The sequence below is a fragment of the Oculina patagonica genome, chromosome 8, assembly GCF_052425735.1.
Source record: "Oculina patagonica isolate OP01 chromosome 8, crgOcupat, whole genome shotgun sequence".
In the NCBI taxonomy this organism is placed as follows: Eukaryota; Metazoa; Cnidaria; class Anthozoa; order Scleractinia; family Oculinidae; genus Oculina; species Oculina patagonica.
Window position 1 is genome coordinate 22,272,920 of NC_135765.1, and position 22,788 is coordinate 22,295,707.

The following is a 22,788-nucleotide window of genomic DNA, read 5'->3' on the forward strand; positions in this document are numbered from 1 at the left end:
TAGTCAGATTATCTTGACTCTAGGAAAAGCAGTTTTCTTACACGTACAAAGAAACTCAAAGCCGTACGCATATAACAAGCGCGCGGACTGTTCTCTGTTCAGAAGAATTGCGCATGCTTAACAAAATGACTTCCGGTTTGCAGAAAAAATCTAAATACTTGGCGGTCTTTAATTTGATTCACTGTTTTTCGATATTACATTTTTCCGAACTGAGCTGGGAACATAATTAAGTATCCATTTGCTTTAATCATTTTTAATAGAAATTTTATGGACAAATCATTATTTTAAATCTCTCTAAAAATATTTTTCATAATTAAATAAAACCCATGCTAAGCAAGGTGGAAAAATGAATAAAGATCATGACACCATGAATGATTTTCTGATAAGATGAAAAATGTCAAAAATTTTAGACTTTCTCTTTATTGGCCACGTGATCATGGGCGTGGCCCACTGACGTCATATTTGCGTTCTGGACTGAGTAAAAGATTCAATCATACTTAAACGAAAAAGATGCTTAAACTATATAACCGTGGATGTCCCTAGCAACGTGTCCTAAAATATACGTCAGTGGGCCCTTTAGGAGCCTGGCAAACATCAAAGGAGCAAACAAATGGGTCAAGATTTAGGTTGGAAGGTCCATGAGAGTGCACATCTTTTGTTTTGCGCTCACACACTATGCATAATTTACGTAGTCGCAAAGTTTTTATTGGTTAATTGCATGAACACACGTAACCACCTATTGTACTTTGTCAAGTTTTGTGCACTCTCAATTCCCAAAATAGCGAACAAAAACCTAAAACAAAGAACTTTGTCGGGCTTCATAACCAGTTCCCTCTATTAACTATGGAGAAGGTGACGTCAAAAGCTCAAAAATATAATAATAATAATAATTAGTATTGAAAATCGCATTAAGAGCAACAAAAAACTTTGGAATTGTTCTTGGTGCAACTTTCTATGCTGATTGTTATTATAATTTTAACACTTGTGTTTTTCAGCCTTTGACGCCACTTTTTCTAACTCCTGTAAAACATAACATTCACGATAATTTCGTTTTCCTTTTGCAGTTAGTAGTGGCTCAGAGAGCCCTTTGATTTGTTAACTTGTAATAATTTCCTTTTAGGTTCTTTTAGCGATGGTGGTTCCTATTCCATCACAATAGAGAAAGTGAGTCTTCCTGAAATCTTACAACTCTTTGCTACACAGCCACAATATATTAACTTTCGCAAATTTGAAGGGAATATCTTTGGATTTGCAAAACCGTAATCCTTGAGGACACAGGGGAAGTTTCCGTTCGCACCGATTTTGCTGCTTGTTTTACTTCGTGTCGCCGCGAATAACCGCCCATTCATGGGTCTACAAGGATACAAAACCCTTTGCTTTGCATATCTTGTTACCTATTCGCTAAATATTGACTGTTTTTTTCTTCAGTTACTCGTATTTCGTATTCATTTCTATTCAGAGGCCTCATTCCAAAGCGAGTGCATCAAGGCAGACATCAAGCCCAACACATCATGCAAACTCAGTTTACTCCTTTACCTTTCCTTTACCTTTACTCGCGTTATAAAATTGATTTCTGTTAAAAAATTTGATATATAGCAAAGTAACACGTAAGTTTTGTTGTTCCAGGACGGCTTACTTGTAAGGGAAACGATAAAGTCTGGCGATAAACTGCATCTAAAGAGACTTCTTGGCCTAAAGCATCCCAACCTAGTGGTGTACTTAAAGATGGAAACGTCAGATTTACCTTTTCGCATTATGGAAATGGTAAGCTATACTGTAAGGTGACATCACTGCTTAATCATCGGAACCAAAGCCTTAGGGACCTTCAGAACGGAATACGAGAAGAGGTTGAGTACGTGTACGACTTTTCAAACCTGGTGCTTATGCTTTGTTTTGATTATGGTATTTCACGCCAATCCCGTACCGACAGTCTCCCTTTTTACTCGGGTCAGAAACAGGGAGTAGTGAGGTCTCTGGGAACATTACTGGATTGAAATTCGAAAGTCGTATATTTGACGCCGTTTCAAATTGAATGCATTTTGTAAGTGCAACAGCTTGCCATTTTATCTAGAAGATTGATTGAGAGAGATGTTTGCACGATGTAATAGAGAAAAACTATGGTACGTTGTTATTTATTAATTATGTTGGCTAAGGTTGGCGCTTTTTGCTTGCCTTGACTGGGTACTTACTAACTATGCATTGCACGTTCATTGGGTCAAAAGAAATAAATTTAGTAAATAATTGTTAACTATAAAGATTTTTTGTTTCTCAGATCTCAGTAGCAACTGACCTGGGAAACCTGAAGGAATATGTTCTCAATGGGCATTGCCAGGAAGGTACCATAGTCGCATTCTTATCTCAAGTGGCATCCGCGTTACATCACCTTCACGACAAGCACATTGTACACGGAGAAATACGTGCCGAACATGTGTATGTTGTGAATCCTAACAAGGTAAAGACTTCTCTTTGTCGCCCTGTTCACTTAAGCCTACTTTGTGTCAGGTGAGCGTTTTTTTTAATGACTTCGTTGACTTAGTCACGTCCATTCAATTAACAGTTATTGCACGAGGTTGATCGACATTTCGTGAAAACCGAGTTTAATAATTTTTTTATCATTCGATCAATAAATTTGGTTTTGGGAACCAGGAACCGCGCGCTTTCTTGCTGAAAAAATGCAGACAAAAGCAAAACTTCGCCTTCGAAGATTTGAGCTGGTCTTCATCCATTTCTCTTCCTTTCAGTTATTGCCGAAATACATTTCAGGAGATTTCCTTTACCTTTTAATTAAAACGCTCTCCTACAACTCCGGGCCGGGTTGTTCGAAAGACGATTAACGCTAACCCAGGATTAAAAGATGATCAAGATTTTAATTTCTCTTGTTTTAAAGGGTTTTCCATAGCTAATGTTTTGTTAAGTTTGAGATTGGTCCACGTCAAAACTGGGGGACAGAAAATATCAACAGAAAACCTCAACGAAGTGTTGTAAAATCGAAATCGAAATTTCACGCTAATCCTGGATTAGATTGATCGCCCTTTGAACAACTGGACCCGAATAGAAGCTGCTATCTTCCTCGAAAGTGGACACAACTACGCATGAGCAGAATATTATTTGCAGCAAAATCACTGTTGGGCGCTAATGCGCATGAGTAGACCATTATTTGTAGGTAGTTATTTGCAGATCACGTGGTGGGCTCTCGGCCAATGAAAAGGATGGAAAAATGCAACTAATGATAATATAAATTATTTTACACAATTTAGAGAGCTTGTGCCAACGTTGAAGGAATGAATTATAAAAGATTTAGCAGTAATATTAGACTAGCCTCTGGTCAACTTAGAGAAAGCTTTTTTGGTTGTTATTCATACAATCAAATTATTTCCAAAAAAATGCCCTCTTAGAATCAATTGCCATAAACATCACTTAGTTTGAGCAATCCAAAAGTAGCGTATAAACAGATACCTTTTTTGTAACAATCCCTAACCATTCACTATTTCATAAGCTTATATGTTTTGCAGGTTCAGTTAGCCCGTCTGGGTCGTTGCAAGTCTTTGGTAATGCAACCTGATGAAGACACCAGTAAATCATGCGTGGTGCAGGCAGTCATGCCACCTGATTCTACTCGCTGGTAAGCAACATAGCTAGTGATATCCTTAACGTAGTTTGCAGATGAGATTTGATATTGTTGCTGAGACGGGATTTTGAGTCCATTATCAAGTCAGGGGGGGGGGGGGGGGTGACGCAGTCGTGTGTGCCGGAACTGACCTTCCGATGAATATCAGTTGAGTTTGTTGAAAGCCGTTCCCTCCTTTGTCCAATAATTTATAGCCGGGCTTTCCGGTGACCAGGTGGTTAGCAGGTTGGGCTCCTGATGGAGCGGTCCTGGCTCATGTGCTGGCTGGGGAACTGTGTGGTCTTGTGCAGGTAAAGTTACTCTCGCATTGCCTTTCTCTACCAGGAGTATAAACTGTTTGGAAGAATCAACAAAATGCCGGAAGGTTGCCAGTGACGTACTATCATCCCATTTAGCTAGTGTAGAAATGCTTCTAGCCGCACCATGCTATAAATATTAGGACAGGCTCCAGCAATTGTATTAGGGCTAACAGGGCCCTAATGTGCCTCATCTCTTCGCGCTCGTAGACATGGCGCGCTGTCAGACGCGAGGAGATAGGAACATCTCCAATTTTTTAAATTTGGAGAAAAAGTACTTGCTCCTTTTGAAATCAACTGCGGTTTCTGCTTTCTTTGATCGTTTAATACATCGCTTATAGTTTCGACTACATACAACTGTAAATAAAAAAACTGCACTTTGCAACATGTCAGTTAGCACACCTTAAGGGAGGCAGCAATGACAAAACGTCGGTGAACCTGTACAGAACAAAACAGTTTGATACTGCTGAGTACTACACATTGATATTTGAGCAGATTTCTTACTATTTTTTTCGGAAAAAATATCATGATTGGAGATGTACAGTCTAATGGAATGGTACTTTCCTTTCACAGGAGCGCACCGGAAGTAATTTTGCAGGGACTTTACAGCCACGCCAGTGACGTGTGGTCATTTGGTGTCGTAGCATGGGAAGTGTACGCAGCGTTAGCCAATGGTGTCAGCCGTAGAGAACAAACGCAGCCCTTCTGCGATCTTACTCACGATGAGGTAACTCCTAGTGTAAACAAGTTTTAAAATACTCAATACTTTCTTTAAATCAGTGGAGGCAATGGTGCCTATTTTGTCAAATTCCCGCAGATGTAGTGGCAAATTAAGCTCATCTGTTCATTCGTCGTGCAGCTGTTTATTGGCTTTAGATTCATTTACTTTAAGTGAGACTAAAAGACTCTAAAGTTGCAGCCGGAAAAGCTTCATTTTTTTTTGGATGTCACGCCTGTAGCCCTAGGAACATTAAATTGTAGCCAAAGAAAGTTTAGAAAAGGTGATAACATTTGATAAACGCATCTTAAATCTTCGGCAAATACATCAACAAATGTTTATCATTGGAGTCCTTATGAGACTGAAAAACCTGATACCAACAGAAGCAAAGCTGCAACTATATAAAGCTGCCATTTTACCACACCTAACTTACTGTCACCTCACCTGGCACTTCTGCAAGGCTAGCGATAGGAGAAAGCTTGAACGCGTACAAGAAAGAGGACTTAGGGCAGTATTTAAGGATAAACAATCTTGCTATGAGAAACTTCTGACAAAAGCAGACATACCATCGTTGTACAACAGGCGATTACAGGACATTGCCATCTTTATGTATAAAATTAAGCATAAATTGCTGCCCGAGAGACTCAGTAATCTTTTCCACTTAGACAGTGGCTTATATAATTTTAGAAAACGTGAATTTGTTCAACCCCGATTCTCTTCGGTAACATTTGGCAAACACTCTCTTCGATACCTAGGGCCTAAACTTTGGAATGCTCTCACACCTAGACTAAGAAATTTGCCCTCTTTGAAGCAATTTAAATACGTTATACGTGGTCGGGACCTCACTGCGCTGGCTGCTAATATCAGTGACTGTCGGGGATGCAAACTGTGCCAAGAATGACTGGCAGCCAACATTACATGACATAATTTTTACTTTGAACATAATTTTAATTTTTATATTTTAATATAGTTAAAGAAACAAAATTTTAATATATTTGTACTTAGGTATTTTTAAATGTATATAAATATTTTCTATTTTATATATATCAATTACGTTTTTAGTTAGGCAGGTTAGGTGTCCACCATTAGTAGAGGGGACTTTTCCCCTCAGCTACTACAGATTTGACACGATAATAAAGTTGTTATTATTATTATTATTATTATTATTATTATTATTATTATTATAAAGACTTATATAAGATTGTAAATTGTCGTACATAGTTTACGTAAACCCAATGCACCTTGATTTAGTAAAAGAAATAACAATCTATTCGGACACATTATGTGCGCCTTTGGAATTTTCAGTGCGGCTGCGATTTATTTTGATCTTTCTTCCAGATTTTGCCGAGCATTCAAAAGAGCAAGTTGTTATGCAGACCAAAATCTTGTCCAGACTGGATATACATAATGATTCATCAGTGTTGGACGTATCAAGCCAAACAAAGACCACCAGCTATTGCACTCCTTGACTGCCTCACGACCAGGTCAGTTTTTTAAAATATTTGTTTTAGATGAGAGAGAATAACTTGATTAAGATTGGTCCAGTTCCTGAAATCTACCTTCCGAGCCCTAAATGGGGGTTAAACACAAGAGCAAGAAGACAGAGTCATGGATAACTTGCACCATATATTCCAGAACGTACTTTGAAAATACGCGCGAACAGATGGCGAATTCAACTACGCGACCATGTGCTAAAGAAGGAACACCGTTACAACTTTTAAGGTTTCCGCTAAAAACTAACGACGAAAACAATGACTTCTAGTCAGCAAGTAGAGCGTGCATAATTCATGCTGAAAAACATGGCACTTTTGCTTACTTTTCTGCACGATTTTAAATCGCTCGCTTAAATGACGAATTTCCCGCGCGTAAACTACTCCATCCGTAGTGTTATCTGTAGCTAGTTTAGACTTTTGCAGTTTGTAACATGTGATTAGTGTCTCGGGCCGTTCCAGTAATCCTTTGCATTGATACTGCCCATTCATGTAATTAGACAAAGTTTATATACGTTTTTCTTGCATTTATGTCGCGCGCGCTTGGTCGGTTGTCGAATTTGTCACTTTAGCGAGCAATTTTAATCCTGGCGCGCGTTACAGGAAAGAAACGCCACACTTCTGCGCTTGCAAGTTATCCTGGACTCTCTATTTTCGCGCCTGAATTCAACCGCTGAAAGGAGAGTCCAGGGAATGTACTAGAAGAAAATAACAATATTAGATAGATACAAGCCTGAATAAAACTGAGGTTCTTGTGAGACTCAATTCTTTTGAATTCCGTTTGAATTTTGCATATACATGCCTACGGCTAATCTCCAGTTGGCTGTCTAATTTTAGCAACGACTGTTACAGAAAAGGCAAGGCTAAAATTTTAAATGTTAAGGCTTTACTTTTATAAAAGTAGCCGATTTTATAATTAAAGAGCAATGCTGTTGTAACGTTCACGTTTATAATTTGTAATTGAAGCTTATGATTCCTTGCCTTCAAATTATAAAACGCACTTATGAAGACTCCCATCAACCACGGCCTATCGTGATTATTTTAATAATTACGGTATTTTAAAGATGTAACAGAGTCTTAATTTTATTATTATAAACTAGCAATGGTACATTGCAATTCCTGTGTTTTGATCGTCTCGGGGTTATTAAACCATAATCAACTCGCCTTCGGCGAATAATTGTTTTAGTATATATTTTCAGAGGTTCATATCAAGTACTGCAAAATGACAACAGAAAACACAAAAACAACAAACACAAGTGCTCGATGGCATACGCGTAAACCAGTTTAATTCATTGATTGAAATCGTAATTCACACTCAAGTTTTAGCAATAAAACGGAACAAAGCAAACACTAAGAAAAAGATAGATATCTGGTACCTTTGTTTAATCGTTAGTGACTTCTGAGAAATTGTGTGGATCCTCTCAAAATTACTAGCTTCGGTGAGAAGAGAACTAAATAATGTTTTGCTAGTCGATCCGACTGAGTACATCGCCGCGTGCGATCTCCAAAACCACCATGTTTACGATCAATTCTAATGCCTTGGAAATCATCTCTTGAAAATATTTTCGGTTCAAAAGCGTTGGTAGTTAATTTGCAAAATACCCAATGTTTTAAACATCCAGGAGTTGGAGAGATTTCGCTTAAATGAAAGAAATTTTCATTCAGCAAATGCTGCCATGTTCACTGGCCTGGATGGCAAACGTGGCATGGCTTAGAAGCCAAACCTTGAGATGCTATATTCACCGCCTAGGGCGGTGAATATTGCGTCCTAAACCGAGCTTTTCGACCAATCAGAATTGTATTCACCTCTGGAAATTATACTAAAAGCTCATATACCATGGAGTGCAAAAATGCTAGGTGCACGCGTTAACGAGAACAGCCGAGGAGCTCAAAATATTGCAATTCTTTCATTCGCGCTTGTTGGATATTAGATAGTTATAGCAAACTCAGCGCTACGCGCCTCGTTGGCTATCTACTATTTCATATCCCACGAGAGCTCGTGGAATAATTTGTTAAAAATACCGTTTGCCGGTTTCAGGGAGCCAATGCAGTCCTGGTTGATGAAATTGTGGTTGGGCTACCATGGTAAAGACGAGTGGCCGGATCTATCGATCTCTCAGCCAGATGATGCTAGCCACGTGACAAAGGAAGAAAACCGCCCAAGTCAGGATGATATCAAAAAGATGTGTTCGAATGACTTCTTTGCAGAGCACGAATATGGCTATCAAATAATTTCAGAGGTGAGAGCTATACAGCGCCCATTGCCAATTCCACCACCATTTCCAATTCCAATTCCAAAAGAAGGCGATCGAGATCACAACGTACAACGTGAGACAGAAGATGAAGATCCTTACGCTATTATACCAATTCCGTGTACCAGCGGCTCTATGAGAGAGAGTACAGTAGCTGCGAGCACACTGAACACAACGGATAGTTATGAAATGCTTTCAGAGTTGAGACCTACACAGCTCCCGTTGCCAATTCCACCACCAATTCCAATCTCAATTCCACCTCTGGCCCAAAACGACATAAAAGGCGATCGAGATTACACCGTACCAGGTGGGACGGAATACGAAGATCCTTACGAAGATCCAACTCTGTATACCAGCGGCTTTATAAGAGAGAGTACCGTAGCTGTGAGCGCACTGGACACAAAGGATAGTTATGAAATGCTTTCAGAGGTGAGTGCTCCACGACGCCGACGACCAATGCCAACTCCACGTAGCACTGGCGTCGCCAAAGAAGACCCAAAAAGCGATCAGGATCAAAACGTATCAGGTGAGATGGAAGATGAAGAGACCTACGTTACTATGCCACCAACGTGTACCAGTGCACCAGTCAAACATGAAGGTGACTACACTGTGAATGAAAGCAGACATCTCCAACACAAGGAGCAGTCTAGAAAGGCCCCGAAGCCACTTCCACGGACTATACGCTTTGTATAGGTAATCACATGATTTCGAGTGCAATTTGGGAAAAATAAGCACAAGTAAATTTTTCAAAGGCTAACAATATCTGGCGGGTGTAGTTTGTAAGTCTTTGAAAAAATTACTAATGCTTATTTATCCAAAATTGTACGAGAAAAAATCATGTGATTACTTTTTAATAATATTCATGTAAAAATTGCGAGAAAGCAACATGTGCAAATCTCGTACAAAAACAAATTATTCAAACTCGGCAAATGCCGTCATGCGTTCAGTCAAAACAAGGCCCAAACAACATACAGGTTCTTCAATTTTTTAAAAGTTTTTTTTTTAGCCGAAAAACCATGCAAGACAGTTCAACAAATTGTCTGAATAAAAGATTCTGGGTTTTACTTCTTCCAGAGATTTTCTTCTGCTTCTAATACTTATCGAACTTTGGCTGGGCGCTTTCGACGGCCAGCCAAGTGGAGCTGTTTCGCTTTCCCTTCAACACTTCCTTGGACGAAACAATTCTCTGTCCCGTACAATACAAAGCCTATAGGTTCTGTTCTCTAAGTACAGTGTCTATCAAGCGATGTAGTCACTACTTTAAGGCTATCTGTTCCTTAATCTTCGCCAATGTGTTTGTTTTTGAATTCGGCGTAAATAAACTCGTTCAAGTAAGAGTCCTTGTTCTGTTAATGCGCAGCGAAATTATTTTGCACTGAGAAGAAAGCTCTTAGCTTGCTCTACATCGCCATCTTGAATCTGCCCTCTTGGATTTCACCATAAAATAACTGAAATTCATGCAAAATAAAATCAGAATGCTGAAAGTAAAATTAAACAAGCTATGCAATTTTGTTCAAAAAATGGAAAATAATGAAATTTGTCGAAAAAAACGATTTTTTGGCCGGACCTGCTTGTTATTATGACGTTGCCATGGAGACGTCAGAAATCGTGGACACGCAGTTGGCATATCAAATGAATGAACGGCATGAATAAACGGCTGCTGAAAGTTGGAGCATTGTAGAGTAAATACCCTTTTTAAAATTACGAGAAAACATTCAGGGGAGGTGGCATTCCCTCCCCCCTTGGAAGTTCGAGGATTAATATATCCCTTTTTGCTAGTTCTGTTTCTATACTGTATTCTTTGTAAAAGTTGAACATTCTCTATACGATAAATATTTCGTTCGTCAACTGCACATATTGCAACTTAGCATGAGAAATGAAACCGACTCATAGTCGCGTTTTCTTCAAAGAATTATAAAGTCAGATAGACTTTAATTATAAAGTCGTTTGTTGGAAAAATGTCCTATTTTTATTGTGGACGAGATCCCGATTTCTTAAGCCTCACGATAACTCGAACCAAATGTCATTTTCCTTGAATCGCTTAATTGAATTTTTCCCGGACTACTTGAGCTAATTTTCTTTTTTCCTTGAAGGTTAGAGAAATCGAGATTCTACAATAGTACATCTAACATTCAAACAGGATGTTATTTAAAGCGCAACTTTGCAATGTTGCTGCACACTGTTCCAATAAAGGCAATTTGTTCAGGTAGCTTGCAAATTAAATTCAAATTTGTTCAAGCAACATGTCAAGTTCCATTTGAGTTTTTTAAGTTCTGTGTATAAACTGAAACAGCGCGACAAGTGGAAAAGATTGAAAATAATTGCCTGTGGTTGAGTTTATTAACAAAGTATGAAAAATAGGCGACAATTTTACTTTAAATCGCGAAACCAAAAACCACGCTTAACGCCACGAAACACGGCGCAATTCGCCTGTGTCAGACTCAAAATTGCATAGAAAAGAGCATTTAGTTTGGCTGTAGGGCAAATTGCTTACAATGTAATATACGATGTTCTTGTCAAATAGATTTTTCAAAAGAAATATATGGATTTTTTTAGTATGTAAAATATGGGTTCTACATGCTTTTGTCTTAGAGCAATTTTACTTAACTCGTGAAATAGGTGGTGGGATAGTACACTCAACTACTTCGCATTAGTTCTTATTATTCCGCTATAGTTAGTAATTCTTTTGTTTTTTTGTGTACTAATTAGTAAGTGTTATGACACACTTACTAACATTTTTTTGTTTCACGGGTTGAGTAGAATCACTCTTACTATCTATAATTACAATAACCATAGGCAGAGTGATGGTTTACATACCATCGATACATTGACTTGTTAGTAGCTACAACTGCAATAAAGTTAGTATATAATTGCGTAAGTTTCGTTGTATGTAGGTTATACAGTATAATAAATGTTTTAAGGGGAGTTGAGCGTCCTTCAGGTAGAAGAAATCGACTCGATATAGATTGACTAGTATAAGGACAATATCCTGCCCTCATATAACATGAGTTCCATAAGTAACTCACGACGCAAGAATGTAAGACTCAGTAATCTAGTAAAAAGTTAATATGCTGGTCTTAGATAAGATAAGTTGCTTATGAAACTCACCAAGAATAATCCAGCACGAGGTCAATATGCCGCCCTCATATCACTTGTCTCTACAGGACAGTTCATTTCATGGAATATCAGTTCCATTCTGACAGAGCTAATCAAAGATAAAAATGATCCGTTTTTGGTGCAAAATCCGTGCTTAAACAACCCAATACACCTGTAATTGATCAAGGTCCCATTTTCGGGGTTTTCCAATGATTAAGTTAAAACATTTTTGGCCAAAAGAAAAAAAAAATATCACGAGTAGCAAGTAACGGGAATAAGAAACCTGAAAAAACGGAAGGAAACTGTAAAAGAAACGCGTGTTTGGAGGAAACTTCGCGAATGAAAGAGTTAAAATGGAGGCGTCGTATCAGAAACCTACCACGCAAAAAGTAACATAAAATAATCTAGTAAATAATAAAGATGGTAAATTTCAAGCTCGGTGATAAATAGTAAAGAAATTATTCTACATGACACGAGCGTGGGACAAAGAAAAAATCTGAGTCCCCGACGGGAATCGAACCCATGGCCTCCCAGATACCGGTTGGGCGCTCTAACCAACTGAGCTACGAGAGACTCGCTGTGAGCTGGGCCATTTACTAGGTTGATAAGTAACACGCGTCCTGCGTAAAAGGTTAATCTGCTGGTCTTTGATAAGATAAGTTGCTTATGAAACTCACCAAGAATAATCCAGCACGAGGTCAATATGCCGCCCTTATATCACTTGTCTCTACAGGACAGTTCATTTTGAATATCAGTTCCATTCTGACAGAGCTAATAACAAATAAAAATATTCCGTTTTTGGTGCAAAATCCGTGCTTAAACAACCCAATACACCTGTAATTGATCAAGATCCCCTTTTCAGGGATTTCCAATGATGAAGTGAAAACTTTTACGGCCAAAAGAAAGAATATAACGAGTAGCAAGTAACGGAAATAAGAAACCTGATAAAAAAAAAAACGGAAGGCAAAGGAGCAAGAAAAAAACTTGGATCAGTTCAGCAAAAAAAAAAAAAAAAAAAAAAAAACAACTCGAAATTTTGGCTTATGGGCATGCACCAACGTAAAATATTGTACATTGTTACTCTTTAACTTAAAAAGAAACGCGTTTTTTGAGGAAAATTCGCGAATGAAAGAGTAAAAATGCTGACGTCGTATAAGAAACCCAGTAAGGCGTAAAGGTAACATAAAATAATCTAGCACGAGGTTAATATACTGGTCTATGATAAGATGAGTTCCATATGGAACTCACCAACCAAGTAAGACCGAATAATCCAGCACGAGATCAAAATGGAAATGGAGAATAATTAACAATTATTCTTTGAAATCGAGGTGAATATTCTGCCGCTATTCACCGAGATTTCAAAGAATAATTGTTTTAGTATATACACACGAAGTGATCTCAACAGCAAGCGATCTCAAAGTTTTCAGAAGGAAACCATTTAAAGTCGATTTAATTGACCTCTCAATTCATGCGTGGAAAACGTACATATAAGCGGCACTAACCGACATGCGCGAAACAGTTTACAGAATCTTCAAACATGGCAAATCTAGTTAATCTTCGATAAAATCCTCGTCACAATCTAGCAAAATGGTCCTTTAACACCACTCAAACCTGCAATCTGAATCAAAAACCTGCTTGCAAAACATTTTGACCGTTGAATCAAAGCTTTTGAAGTTCACTTGAATTGAAAATTGAAAGAGCAGTTGGCGAAGGATCCACCTGAAAGTTTAGATTATACTGAATGTGTGCAGAACTGTGGTGAAAACTGGATGTTTTCTTGCACAAAGACGTTTTCCTGAATATTCGTGGAGGATCTTGGTTGAATAACACTTGATGTTGCTGCCGATAAATCTGCGGTATTCATTTCTGCCGATGCCGGGCAAAGAGCGAGTTGACGGTAAGCCATTGTTTATCGTTTTAGTACTCGAGTTGTGTGGACATTGTGCTGCAAATTGCGAAATATGTAGTCTTCTCTTACTTTGAAAACCATCAGGCCAAATTTCTTAGCCTTTTTTTGTCTTTTCTGGTTCAGCATCTTCTTGTATTCTTAGTATTTGCGATTCAGAAACGCCGGCGAAACGCAAGTTTACGCCGGCCATTTTGTTTCAGTTTGGATCAAGCATTATTCACTCCGTAGGGAGTGAATAATGCTCATTAGCCCGAGATAGCGAACCAATCAGATTGCTTGAAACACCAAGATCACTGAGTGTGTATATACTAATCTTACATATTTGTCTTTTGTAAATACTGTAAATCGTATAATTTAAGTAAAGAATAAAGATGGTAAAATTGTACTTTCCATTTTGTTTGCAATATAATTAACAAATAAAGAATCCTCGACTGTGCTCAGTTCTGTTATAAAGCACGCAGGAAGCTGCGATAGCACGAAAGAAGTAAAGGGGAAACACGAGCCGTAAGGCGAGTGCTTATTTCTACCTCTTGAGTGCTATCGCCACTAAGTGCTGTACAACAGATCAGAGCACAGTCGAGGCTTCTTTATTTGATTTATGATAAAGAATTCATCACTTTCCAGACGGATTCCCTTCTTTTTGCTTCCAAAACGATTCAAAAGGGTCGTCAGTAAGCATGCTTTATACGCTAATTTAACCCAACCAGAAAGCTTGTTAGAATGTTCCAAATGATTTGATTGGCTAATGTGACAACTGCTGTCAATCAAAAACTAAACGTTAACCTGAGCTTCGCTTTCGGGTTTCGAGTAAAGAGCGAATGGTTCGAAGTTCACTTTTTAGTCAAAAACAAACGGTGTCAAAGCTAAAAAAGCTATAATTTTGTGCAATGAAATCCGGCCAAATCGGAGCGATAAAAACATGTACTTTTTCGACATGACAGTAACGAAAGAAAGAGCTCAAGGCTTGCGTGTGAAACTTTCCAAACTGCTGAGTTGAGTTTAAAATGAAGAACATGCAGTTGTGTTTACGGCAGCAAAAGGATTACCCGAACTGGCGACAACGTTAGAAATATTGATGTGCTTCCACTGAGGACTTCGGAGTGGATATAAGAGCAAGCTTTAAACGGATACGAAGATTGAGCATTTATGATTGTTGAGGTTTGCTTCGCTGAGAGACCTGAGATAACCGGAGATTGTCATATGGAATGAGCGCACTTTCCATGTAAGTTTTCAATTTGGAATTGTTTACAAAAATAAAGCTCGTCTTTAAATAACACAGACAGCTTATTTGTTGTTTTCGTTCGCTGTTTCACTTTTTCAGTGTAATGTGTACCTCAGTAATAATTATAGCGCCGTTTATTGAAGCATTCGAGAGGTTGAGAAACCTTTGTTTATTTCGATACTAGATTGCTGCTTTTTTATCGGTGCGGCAGTTTGTTGGACCTTGGAATTACTTGTAATTTCCGTACAGTTTTATAAACACTACTGTCGTTTATTGTAGACAAAAAGCTCGTTTTCTTTGTGTTTGTCTGAACCATAAAGGACGTTTAATTTTGGTCAAATTGCTCAAAATGCCGAAGCAAAAATCAGACCTTGCGGATGATGGCGTGAGCTCCGGTGCTTTGTACTCTCATAAAGTATGCTTTTTCAACAAATCAGAGCTCGCGTTATATCGAAACTTTATTATAAAAATAGCTAGGTTTCTGCAATCTGGCCGGTTATGAGGACACTCAGACTCTCTGAGCTATTCCGATATTTTTGTTCTGATCATTTTTCTAGTCACTTCTTGAACCATTAATAAATATCAAAACAATTGTGAACTTCACATTTGCGATATATTGCTTTGCTCTGGTAACTTATGCAACTCTCCCAACCTTGGGGAGGCTACTCAAGAATAATTTGTACCAGGATGTTCCGCCCCGAGGTCCACACTCTAACCCTTTGTAACCTTTATATCCAAAACAACAACAAACAACAAAACTTTATACACAAAATCATATTATTTACAATATTTTTCACCTCCCGCAATTAGCCTACAATCATTGACAAAACCTTGGCGAAGTTGCTGTTTTTCTTACTTGAAACATGAAAAAGTTAAGTAATTTCCCCTCTCCCCCTTTGCAATGTTGCACAGCATGCAAAAAATAATGCCTTCAATTGCTGCCTACTTTTTCTCACAAACTGAGGCCCCGTCCACACTGACCTGGGTAAATTTGAAAACGGAGAAATTTGAAAACGCGGTGTAAATGTTTTCCGTCCACATTAAGCCGAGTAAATTTGAAAATGATACGCTTCATCGCAATCAGAGTAACAACTAACTAATTTTTTTTTTTGACAGAAAACACATGACTATTTGACGAGTGACTATTTGGGGAGCGTTTTTGAAAAGTACCGTTTTCGGTGACCGAAAACGCCGGTTCAGTGTAGACGGTTGGCATAACCGGGGAAAAAAGTTGCGTTTTCAAATTTACCGGGGTCAGTGTGGACGGGGCCTCAAACGCAATGCACGAGGAGTTTGAGTACATTGTAATATCCAACGCTGAAACGGTGGGATGAAGGTGGGTGGACCGACGACTTTTGTCAATGACTGTAGCTATTCAGGCGGGAGGTAAAGATGAAAATGAAGAAGATTTTTTGACAGAAAAGGCAACCCTTTCATGATATCTTTGATAGAAAAGTGTAACCCTTGCACATTCCTTTTCAGCTAAATAACCCCTTAAATATTTTAGGGCGCGTTCGTTTGAGAATATTCTGGAATAAAAATATATTCCGAAATAAAATCCGGCTATTCTGCTCCTGGGACCAGAATAGAAGGAATAGAAAACCAAGTATTTCGGAATGAGAAGAGCAGCCAAACAAACGCTAACTCGCATTATTCCAATTATTCTTATTCTGGATTGATCCCAAACGAACGCGCCCTAAACGAATCAATCGTTTGGTGATGTTCAAGGTGTTTTGAAAGGCACTTTTATAAACCAAAAAGACAGTTTTTGTCTGCTACTAGGAAGAATTCACGTTCAACTAATCAAGTCGCAGCCCGAGTCATTTCCATCTTGGCACTGTGCGACTCGCGACAGATTTGTTGACCAGATTTATTGTAATCATATATACGGCAAAAAGTTTTCCCCTTCAATGAATGTACCGTTAAAAAAATGCCATAGCCTACTTACCAGTATTCTAGTAAACTATGAAGCTCGTATTCATTGCCATCTTTATCGTTCTTTAGCTTGAGATTTTAAATCCACCGAGGTAATAATTATTGAGTTCCACAGCGGAGTTAACCTCGATTTTCCTCGCCTCCCTAAGTCTTCCCGAGTAGTGTTAACATCTTGTTGAGTTTTGTAAAGAGCGATTTTTGCTTCTTGACGTGAAATGAAAGGAACTCTTTAATTGAACACAAGTTAGAAGCAAACCTTTTTTCTGTTTTAATTTTTCAAAGCCAGCGATTTGTGTACAACGGCTGCCGTGCAACCCTGTACGTTCATTCATCACTAGTGAAGTTTCATCGGTCGCGTTGTTGATTGGACGAACGATGTTTTTCACTAGTGAAATTCCATCGTTCGTGTTTCTGATTGGCTAAGCTCGGAATCATTACGATTTTTTACTCCCTACGATTTTGATGAGTAAAACTCAGTACCCATGAAATAAAATGTTATGTTAACCTTGATCTTAATCAGTCCAGGTGACAACCTGAACTGGGTATAAAAATTTCCTGTAATCTGATTGGTTCGCACAAAAAACAAACCATTGCCTTGATTGCGAAAAAACTAAGTTCAGGGAAATGGAGAGCGAAAATATCGAAAGCCTTCTGTAGGTGTTATGGAAGAAAAGTAGCAAGGTGAAATATGTAACAAGAACCTCCATTTGTCACGAAAATGTGTACATATGTTTGTATGCAGGGACAATTGTACGTATTTTATCTGTTCTAGGAAGCCACCATATTTTTCCGAGAACGAAGCTCGAGGACAACTGCGACATTTTTTGCAGGTTTGAGAATATCGAAAAGGTCATTATCGTAAAGATATTGCGATCTTAGTGTCTACTGTAAATCTACTTCACGTGCTTATTTTGCCATCTCTGCGGCAAGAAAAGGCGAATAAGTAACAGTCAACGCAAAACCCTTCAAACTGCTGAAGTTGGACACGACAAAATAAAGAAATGAGTTATATTTACGGTTAATTTGAGCTTAGACGTTACTCACAACATTTTTGCGCTAATAAGACCCTTTCTTTATCTCAATACATTGTTTTTCTATTTGGAACATATACTGTAGTTATGCTGTTTGTATGGGTACCCTGTGCGCACAGTTGACTCGGTCGGCCAACAGGTGAACTCTGACTAAAATTTATCGGGTCGATAGCTAGCTATAGGTTACCAAAATTTCATACCCATTGTGCTCTAGTGGCGCATGAAGCTCACTGCGCGTATTTTTTATGTATTAACAAAGATTGGAAGGATAGAAGATAGGAAACAAGATAAGATGGTTCGTCTTTTAAAATACTGTAAATTTTATGATTATATTTTCCGTGTTGTTGTTTTCAAACTTAATAGGTTATGGTAGTGGTGCCTGAAAGTCGTATCAACTACATGTATTTATAAATATTACATATTTCTTCAATCTGGACGGTTTGTGAGGACGTGCAGACACAATTTTGATTTTAGTTGTTCTATTTTTTCGAGCATTACTAAGAATCAAAACGATCAGGAACATTGCATTATCTCTACGTGTATATAGATTTTGCGTTCGTTTCTTATTTGCTGGCATCGATTTTTCTTGGAGAGGCTGTGTGAACTTAATTATTGAACGTTAAACGGTTACAGCGTTGCGCTCCGTACTGTTGCCACTTGATAAATTTTCTGATTAATTTTTGCCAACTTTCTCATGGCTTATGTTTGACTGGCCAATAAAAATGCGAGAAGTAAGAGAGGCGGAGTTGACAATTGACGTAGAGTGAAGGTGAAATTTACCAGTCCTCCTTGCACTTTGATTGGCCAGTTCAAACGAAAGCCATTAGAAAGTTGTGCAAAACATGTCAAAAAGATGTCTTAAATTGATCAAAAATTTTAACATGTGGCAACGATACGGAGCGCAGCACTTTAAAATGTCGCAATTTAACGGAACATATTACAATTAACTCGATCTTCATCAGTTAGGTGACAAACATAACTGGATATAAAATTTCCTGTAATCTGATTTAGTTATTCAATTCAAGCTGCTTTGGCCATCCGTTTAACTACGGTCAGTTGTGTAAATGATATGCAAGTTCAATAATGAAAATGTTTCAGATAAATGTCATTTTTGAAGACCTAACACGCTAAGAAGGCTAGAAAACTATTTTGTCGGGTACTAGGCCGTTACATCATGGGCAGAGGGTGTGGATGCGAGTAATTGATAGCTGAGAATCGGCGAAATTTTGAACTGTTAGCTGAGAAACGCTGAGGTTTTTAACTGACAGTTTGTTAATTTTAAGTTGCCTTCAGCTGAGATGGATAAATTTTCACTGAATATCCTGTGGATATCACCCACAAATAGGCCACCTTGAGATGTAGGTCAAGGAGGGCTTTTAATGGCGGTCTCGCTAGTTCTCAAGGCGTGTTTTGCTTGTAATTAGTGGAGATAATTATATCCCTGGTTGTTTTGAAAGGAACTGTCATGTTAATTTGAAAAATGGTGTAGGAAAATCTTCATTAGTTGTAAGTATACGTGAGGATTGAAGAGTTCGGGTTGGTTCTCGCCAGGCGAGAGTGGAGTGGAGAGAAAATCAAGTGGACGACAGCTGGTAAAAGGAAATAGAGTAGGAATTCTTTGACATCAAACCTATGTAGTCTTTACAGTCTTTAAGTAATATCTTCCCAAAGAACAATGCAAATAGGATAAAAAACTAAAAACACACCAATGCTGTTTTTTAAAACAACTGTTTGTATTATCATTACCTTCATATCAAAATACAACATGAATCTAACTTTAACGATTTTTTCACAGAAAACAAGTTCCCAATACTTGAAATTCAAACAAATCAGATAAAATATTTAGCAGAACAAATGATACTATTAAGAAGCAAGATAATTGGTATCTATAATAAAAATCTAATTAGCCCTTAAACTGTCTAAAGCTTAATATTTTTTAAACATAAAATTAAGCAGTATCTCCTATCCTAGCGAATTCAAATACAATTTCAAATTCAAATTCAAATTTATTTCATACTATTTACTTTATAAAGTGTGTCGCAGGCAGTGGGTTATACAATTACTAAAAGAATCATTAGACTGAAATGTTGGGCATTTCAACTTACAACTTATTTGTGATTACTTCGAAGTTACTGTCAAGTCGCCCTAAAAATATGTCCAGGAATATAAAGTTGAATCATTCAAAATAGAATAAAAACGCTGGGCTTAGCCGTAAGATCATTATATAGGGGGTCTGCGGCTTAAAGTATAGTATTTACGGCCTCTTTTGAGAAGGTAGAGACTGTTGTCTTATCATGAAGACTTTCCACCAGGTTTGCACATAAACATCCAGATCACGATCAATCACTGAGCTCCTGTTCTTTCGATGTACAAACTTCTAAGTTCTACAACAACAAAAAAAAATGTCAAAAAAATGCCAGTAACTTGATCGAAAAAACGTTTATTAAAAAAAGATTGAGAGCGACTGGATCTACAATAAGGTATAACATTAAAGCTGAACAGAAGTTTGCAGTTTGGACAAAAATATATCGGAAAGGAAGTCTCTGGGGAGGGGTTCCATCCCCCCTTTAACCACGGTTGGGGTATGGATTTGCTTGTATGTCCGAGGTCTAAGAATGATCTACTTACAATGAAGTACATCTAACCGCCTTCATCTAAGTCCAGTGTAACGTCATCACCGATGAGTACAAATGGCGCCCAGTACTTCACTTCGCTAAACTCGTTGGAATCTCTCATACACTTCATGGCTCGGTTCAGAGCTTCACTGGCACTTTGTCTTTTTGCAAGATGTCCGTAGAAACTCCTCATGAACTCCAGAGTGGCCTTGTCATTGATCGCCCACAATGACACAAGAACAGAACGAGCGCCAGCCCCCAAAAAGGCCCGTGCAATGCCAACCAACCCCTCAGCCTTGATCTCACCACGACCACTATGACAGCAACTAAGTACAACTAGTCTTGCTCGCAGTTGAACGCTCAACACATCTTTCATTGTTAAAAGGAAGTCTTCCTTGATAGGGGTCTTAGATGCTCGTGTAGTGTTTGGTGCCAAGGCAATTTCTCCCGTTTCCATACTTCCATGTGCTGCAATGTGTACCAAAGCAACTGAGGGGAGTCTTTTTAAGACTTCATCTTTTGTTGCGTCTTTTCCGGTGAGGGGTGCAGCGTGGAGTATTTTCCCAATCATTTCTACTTCAACTTTTGCATAAAGCAGCTGTAGCAGCTTTTTTCGCTTGTAACGAACTTCCTCCATACACGGATCACCCACGAGCAGAGCCCCAGACGTACTGTGGTAATCTGCTGAATAATCTGTGATCAGTTTCAAGCTACTCAGAGACGGAATAACTCGGATTTTGAAAACATCGCACAGGTACTGTGAATTTGGATCGAGGAATGCAGCATAAGGGGCCAAGCACAATGGTCCTTCGGGAACAAGCATGAGTTCATTGCCATGAATCAAGTCGGAGATAGGATTTATGACGATCTTATACAATGCTTTCAAAGGATTGGTATCAAAGTGCGTCGTTTGAGATGTGGTTTGATCACACCTCTTATTTGATAGTTCTTCATGGCTTATCCTATCTAGTGAACGGTCCTCGCATTTCACACTACCTCTCACGCCAATTTTTCCACGAGTGTCGTGAATTAAAGACTCGGCAACAGTGTTCGCCCCATCTTCCGAACTATTATCACCAATTGTTTTTCTTCTCAATTGAACATCTTTTCCGTTTTGAATGATCCAGAAAATGATTTCTTTTCTGTCAACTGCCATAAAGACAGTATTCGACGAGAGACAACTTAGTACGTCATAAATTGTTTCTTCCGCTTTATAAGCTGTTTCAGTTGCATACTTTGAAATCATGAGATCATGCAAAGCTTGTGCACGTCCCTGCTCAGCGGCAAACAGAGCCTCGACAACTTCGCCTTGCTTTAGCAATAGACGCCATAAACAAGTGTACACTTTATTGTGCTTATCGCGGTAGCTAACTTTCCACTCATCTTTACACAATAGATCGCGCCTAACAAGATTGAACATTCTGACACTGGAATGATAACAATCAAGAGCCTCAAATGGCAAGCCTTCTAATTCAAAGCTCTGACCAAGGCCAAAAAGCGATATAGCCTCTCCAACCCTGTCTCCAACTTCTTTGGCAATTTCTAGACGGCGTTCATGGTACTCAACGGCTTTCTTGAAATCTCCCAGACAGCAAAAGGCGATGCCTAGGTTATCATAAGCAGTTCCTTCTCCAACCCTGTCCCGTACTTCTTTGGCGATTTTTAGAGAACGTTCCTGGTACTCGATGGCTTTTTCGAAATCTCCCAGACTGCCATAAGCGTTGCCAAGATTACCCCAAGCAGTTCCTTCTCCACGCCTGTTCCGTAGTTCTTTGGCAGTTTCTAGATGGCGTTCATGGTACTCGATGACTTTTTTGAAATCTCCCAGACTGTTATAAACGTTGCCAAGATTACCATACGTACTTGCTTCTCTATACCTGTTTCCTACTTCTTTGGTAATTTTTAGATTACATTCCTGGTACTCGATGGCTTTTTCGAAATCTCCCAGACTGTAATAAGAGATGCCAAGATTACCATAAGCAGCTCCTTCTCCAGCCCTGTGTCCTACTTCTTTGCTAATTTTTAGATGACGTTCATGGTACTCGATGGCTTTTTTGAAATCTCCCAGATGGCCATAAGCGTTGCCAAGATAATAATAGGCAGCTCCTTCTCCACCCCTGTGTCCTACTTCTTTGCTAATTTTTAGGAGACGTTCATGGTACTCGATGGCTTTTTCTACATCTCCCATTCTTTCATAAGCGTTGCCAAGATTACCGTAAGCTTGTTGTTCTTTAGCCCTGTCTTCTACTTCTTTGGCAATATTTAGATGACATTCGTAGTACTCGATGGCTGTTTTGAAATCTCCCAGATTGAGATACGCGTTGCCAAGATTACTATTAGCACCTCCTTCTCTAGACCTGTCTCCTACTTCTCGATACTTCTTTGGCAATTTTTAAACGACGTTCGTGGTACTCGATGGCTGTTTTGAAATCTCCCATTCTGTGATAAGCGCTGCCAAGATTACCATAAGCAATTCCTTCACTAGCACTGTCTCCCACTTCCTTCGCCATTTTCAGACGCCATTCATCGTACTCGATGGCTTCTTTGAAATCTTCCGGACTGCAGTTAGCGTTGCGAAGATTGTCAGTGTCTATTT

General features: G+C 38.7%; 2 protein-coding genes across 2 annotated transcripts in view; one reads left to right on the forward strand and one right to left on the reverse strand.

Moving 5' to 3' along the window:
* The window catches only part of LOC144661916 (uncharacterized), a 45,672-nt gene extending 32,302 nt beyond the window's left edge, over positions 1 to 13,370 (forward strand). The window contains exons 15-21 of the mRNA XM_078522619.1: positions 1,121 to 1,164; positions 1,627 to 1,764; positions 2,273 to 2,452; positions 3,513 to 3,622; positions 4,498 to 4,651; positions 5,981 to 6,126; positions 8,171 to 13,370. Of these exons, the coding sequence (XP_078378745.1) occupies positions 1,121 to 1,164; positions 1,627 to 1,764; positions 2,273 to 2,452; positions 3,513 to 3,622; positions 4,498 to 4,651; positions 5,981 to 6,126; positions 8,171 to 9,077 (1,679 nt within the window). The 3' untranslated portion in view covers positions 9,078 to 13,370. The remainder of the gene's footprint in view (positions 1 to 1,120; positions 1,165 to 1,626; positions 1,765 to 2,272; positions 2,453 to 3,512; positions 3,623 to 4,497; positions 4,652 to 5,980; positions 6,127 to 8,170) is intronic.
* LOC144661917 (uncharacterized) overlaps positions 1 to 22,788 on the reverse strand; it is a 459,725-nt gene that overhangs the window by 57,482 nt on the left and 379,455 nt on the right. Inside the window, 2 exon segments of the mRNA XM_078522620.1 lie at positions 20,206 to 22,563; positions 22,565 to 22,673. Coding sequence (XP_078378746.1) covers positions 20,218 to 22,563; positions 22,565 to 22,673 — 2,455 coding nt within the window. The 3' untranslated portion in view covers positions 20,206 to 20,217.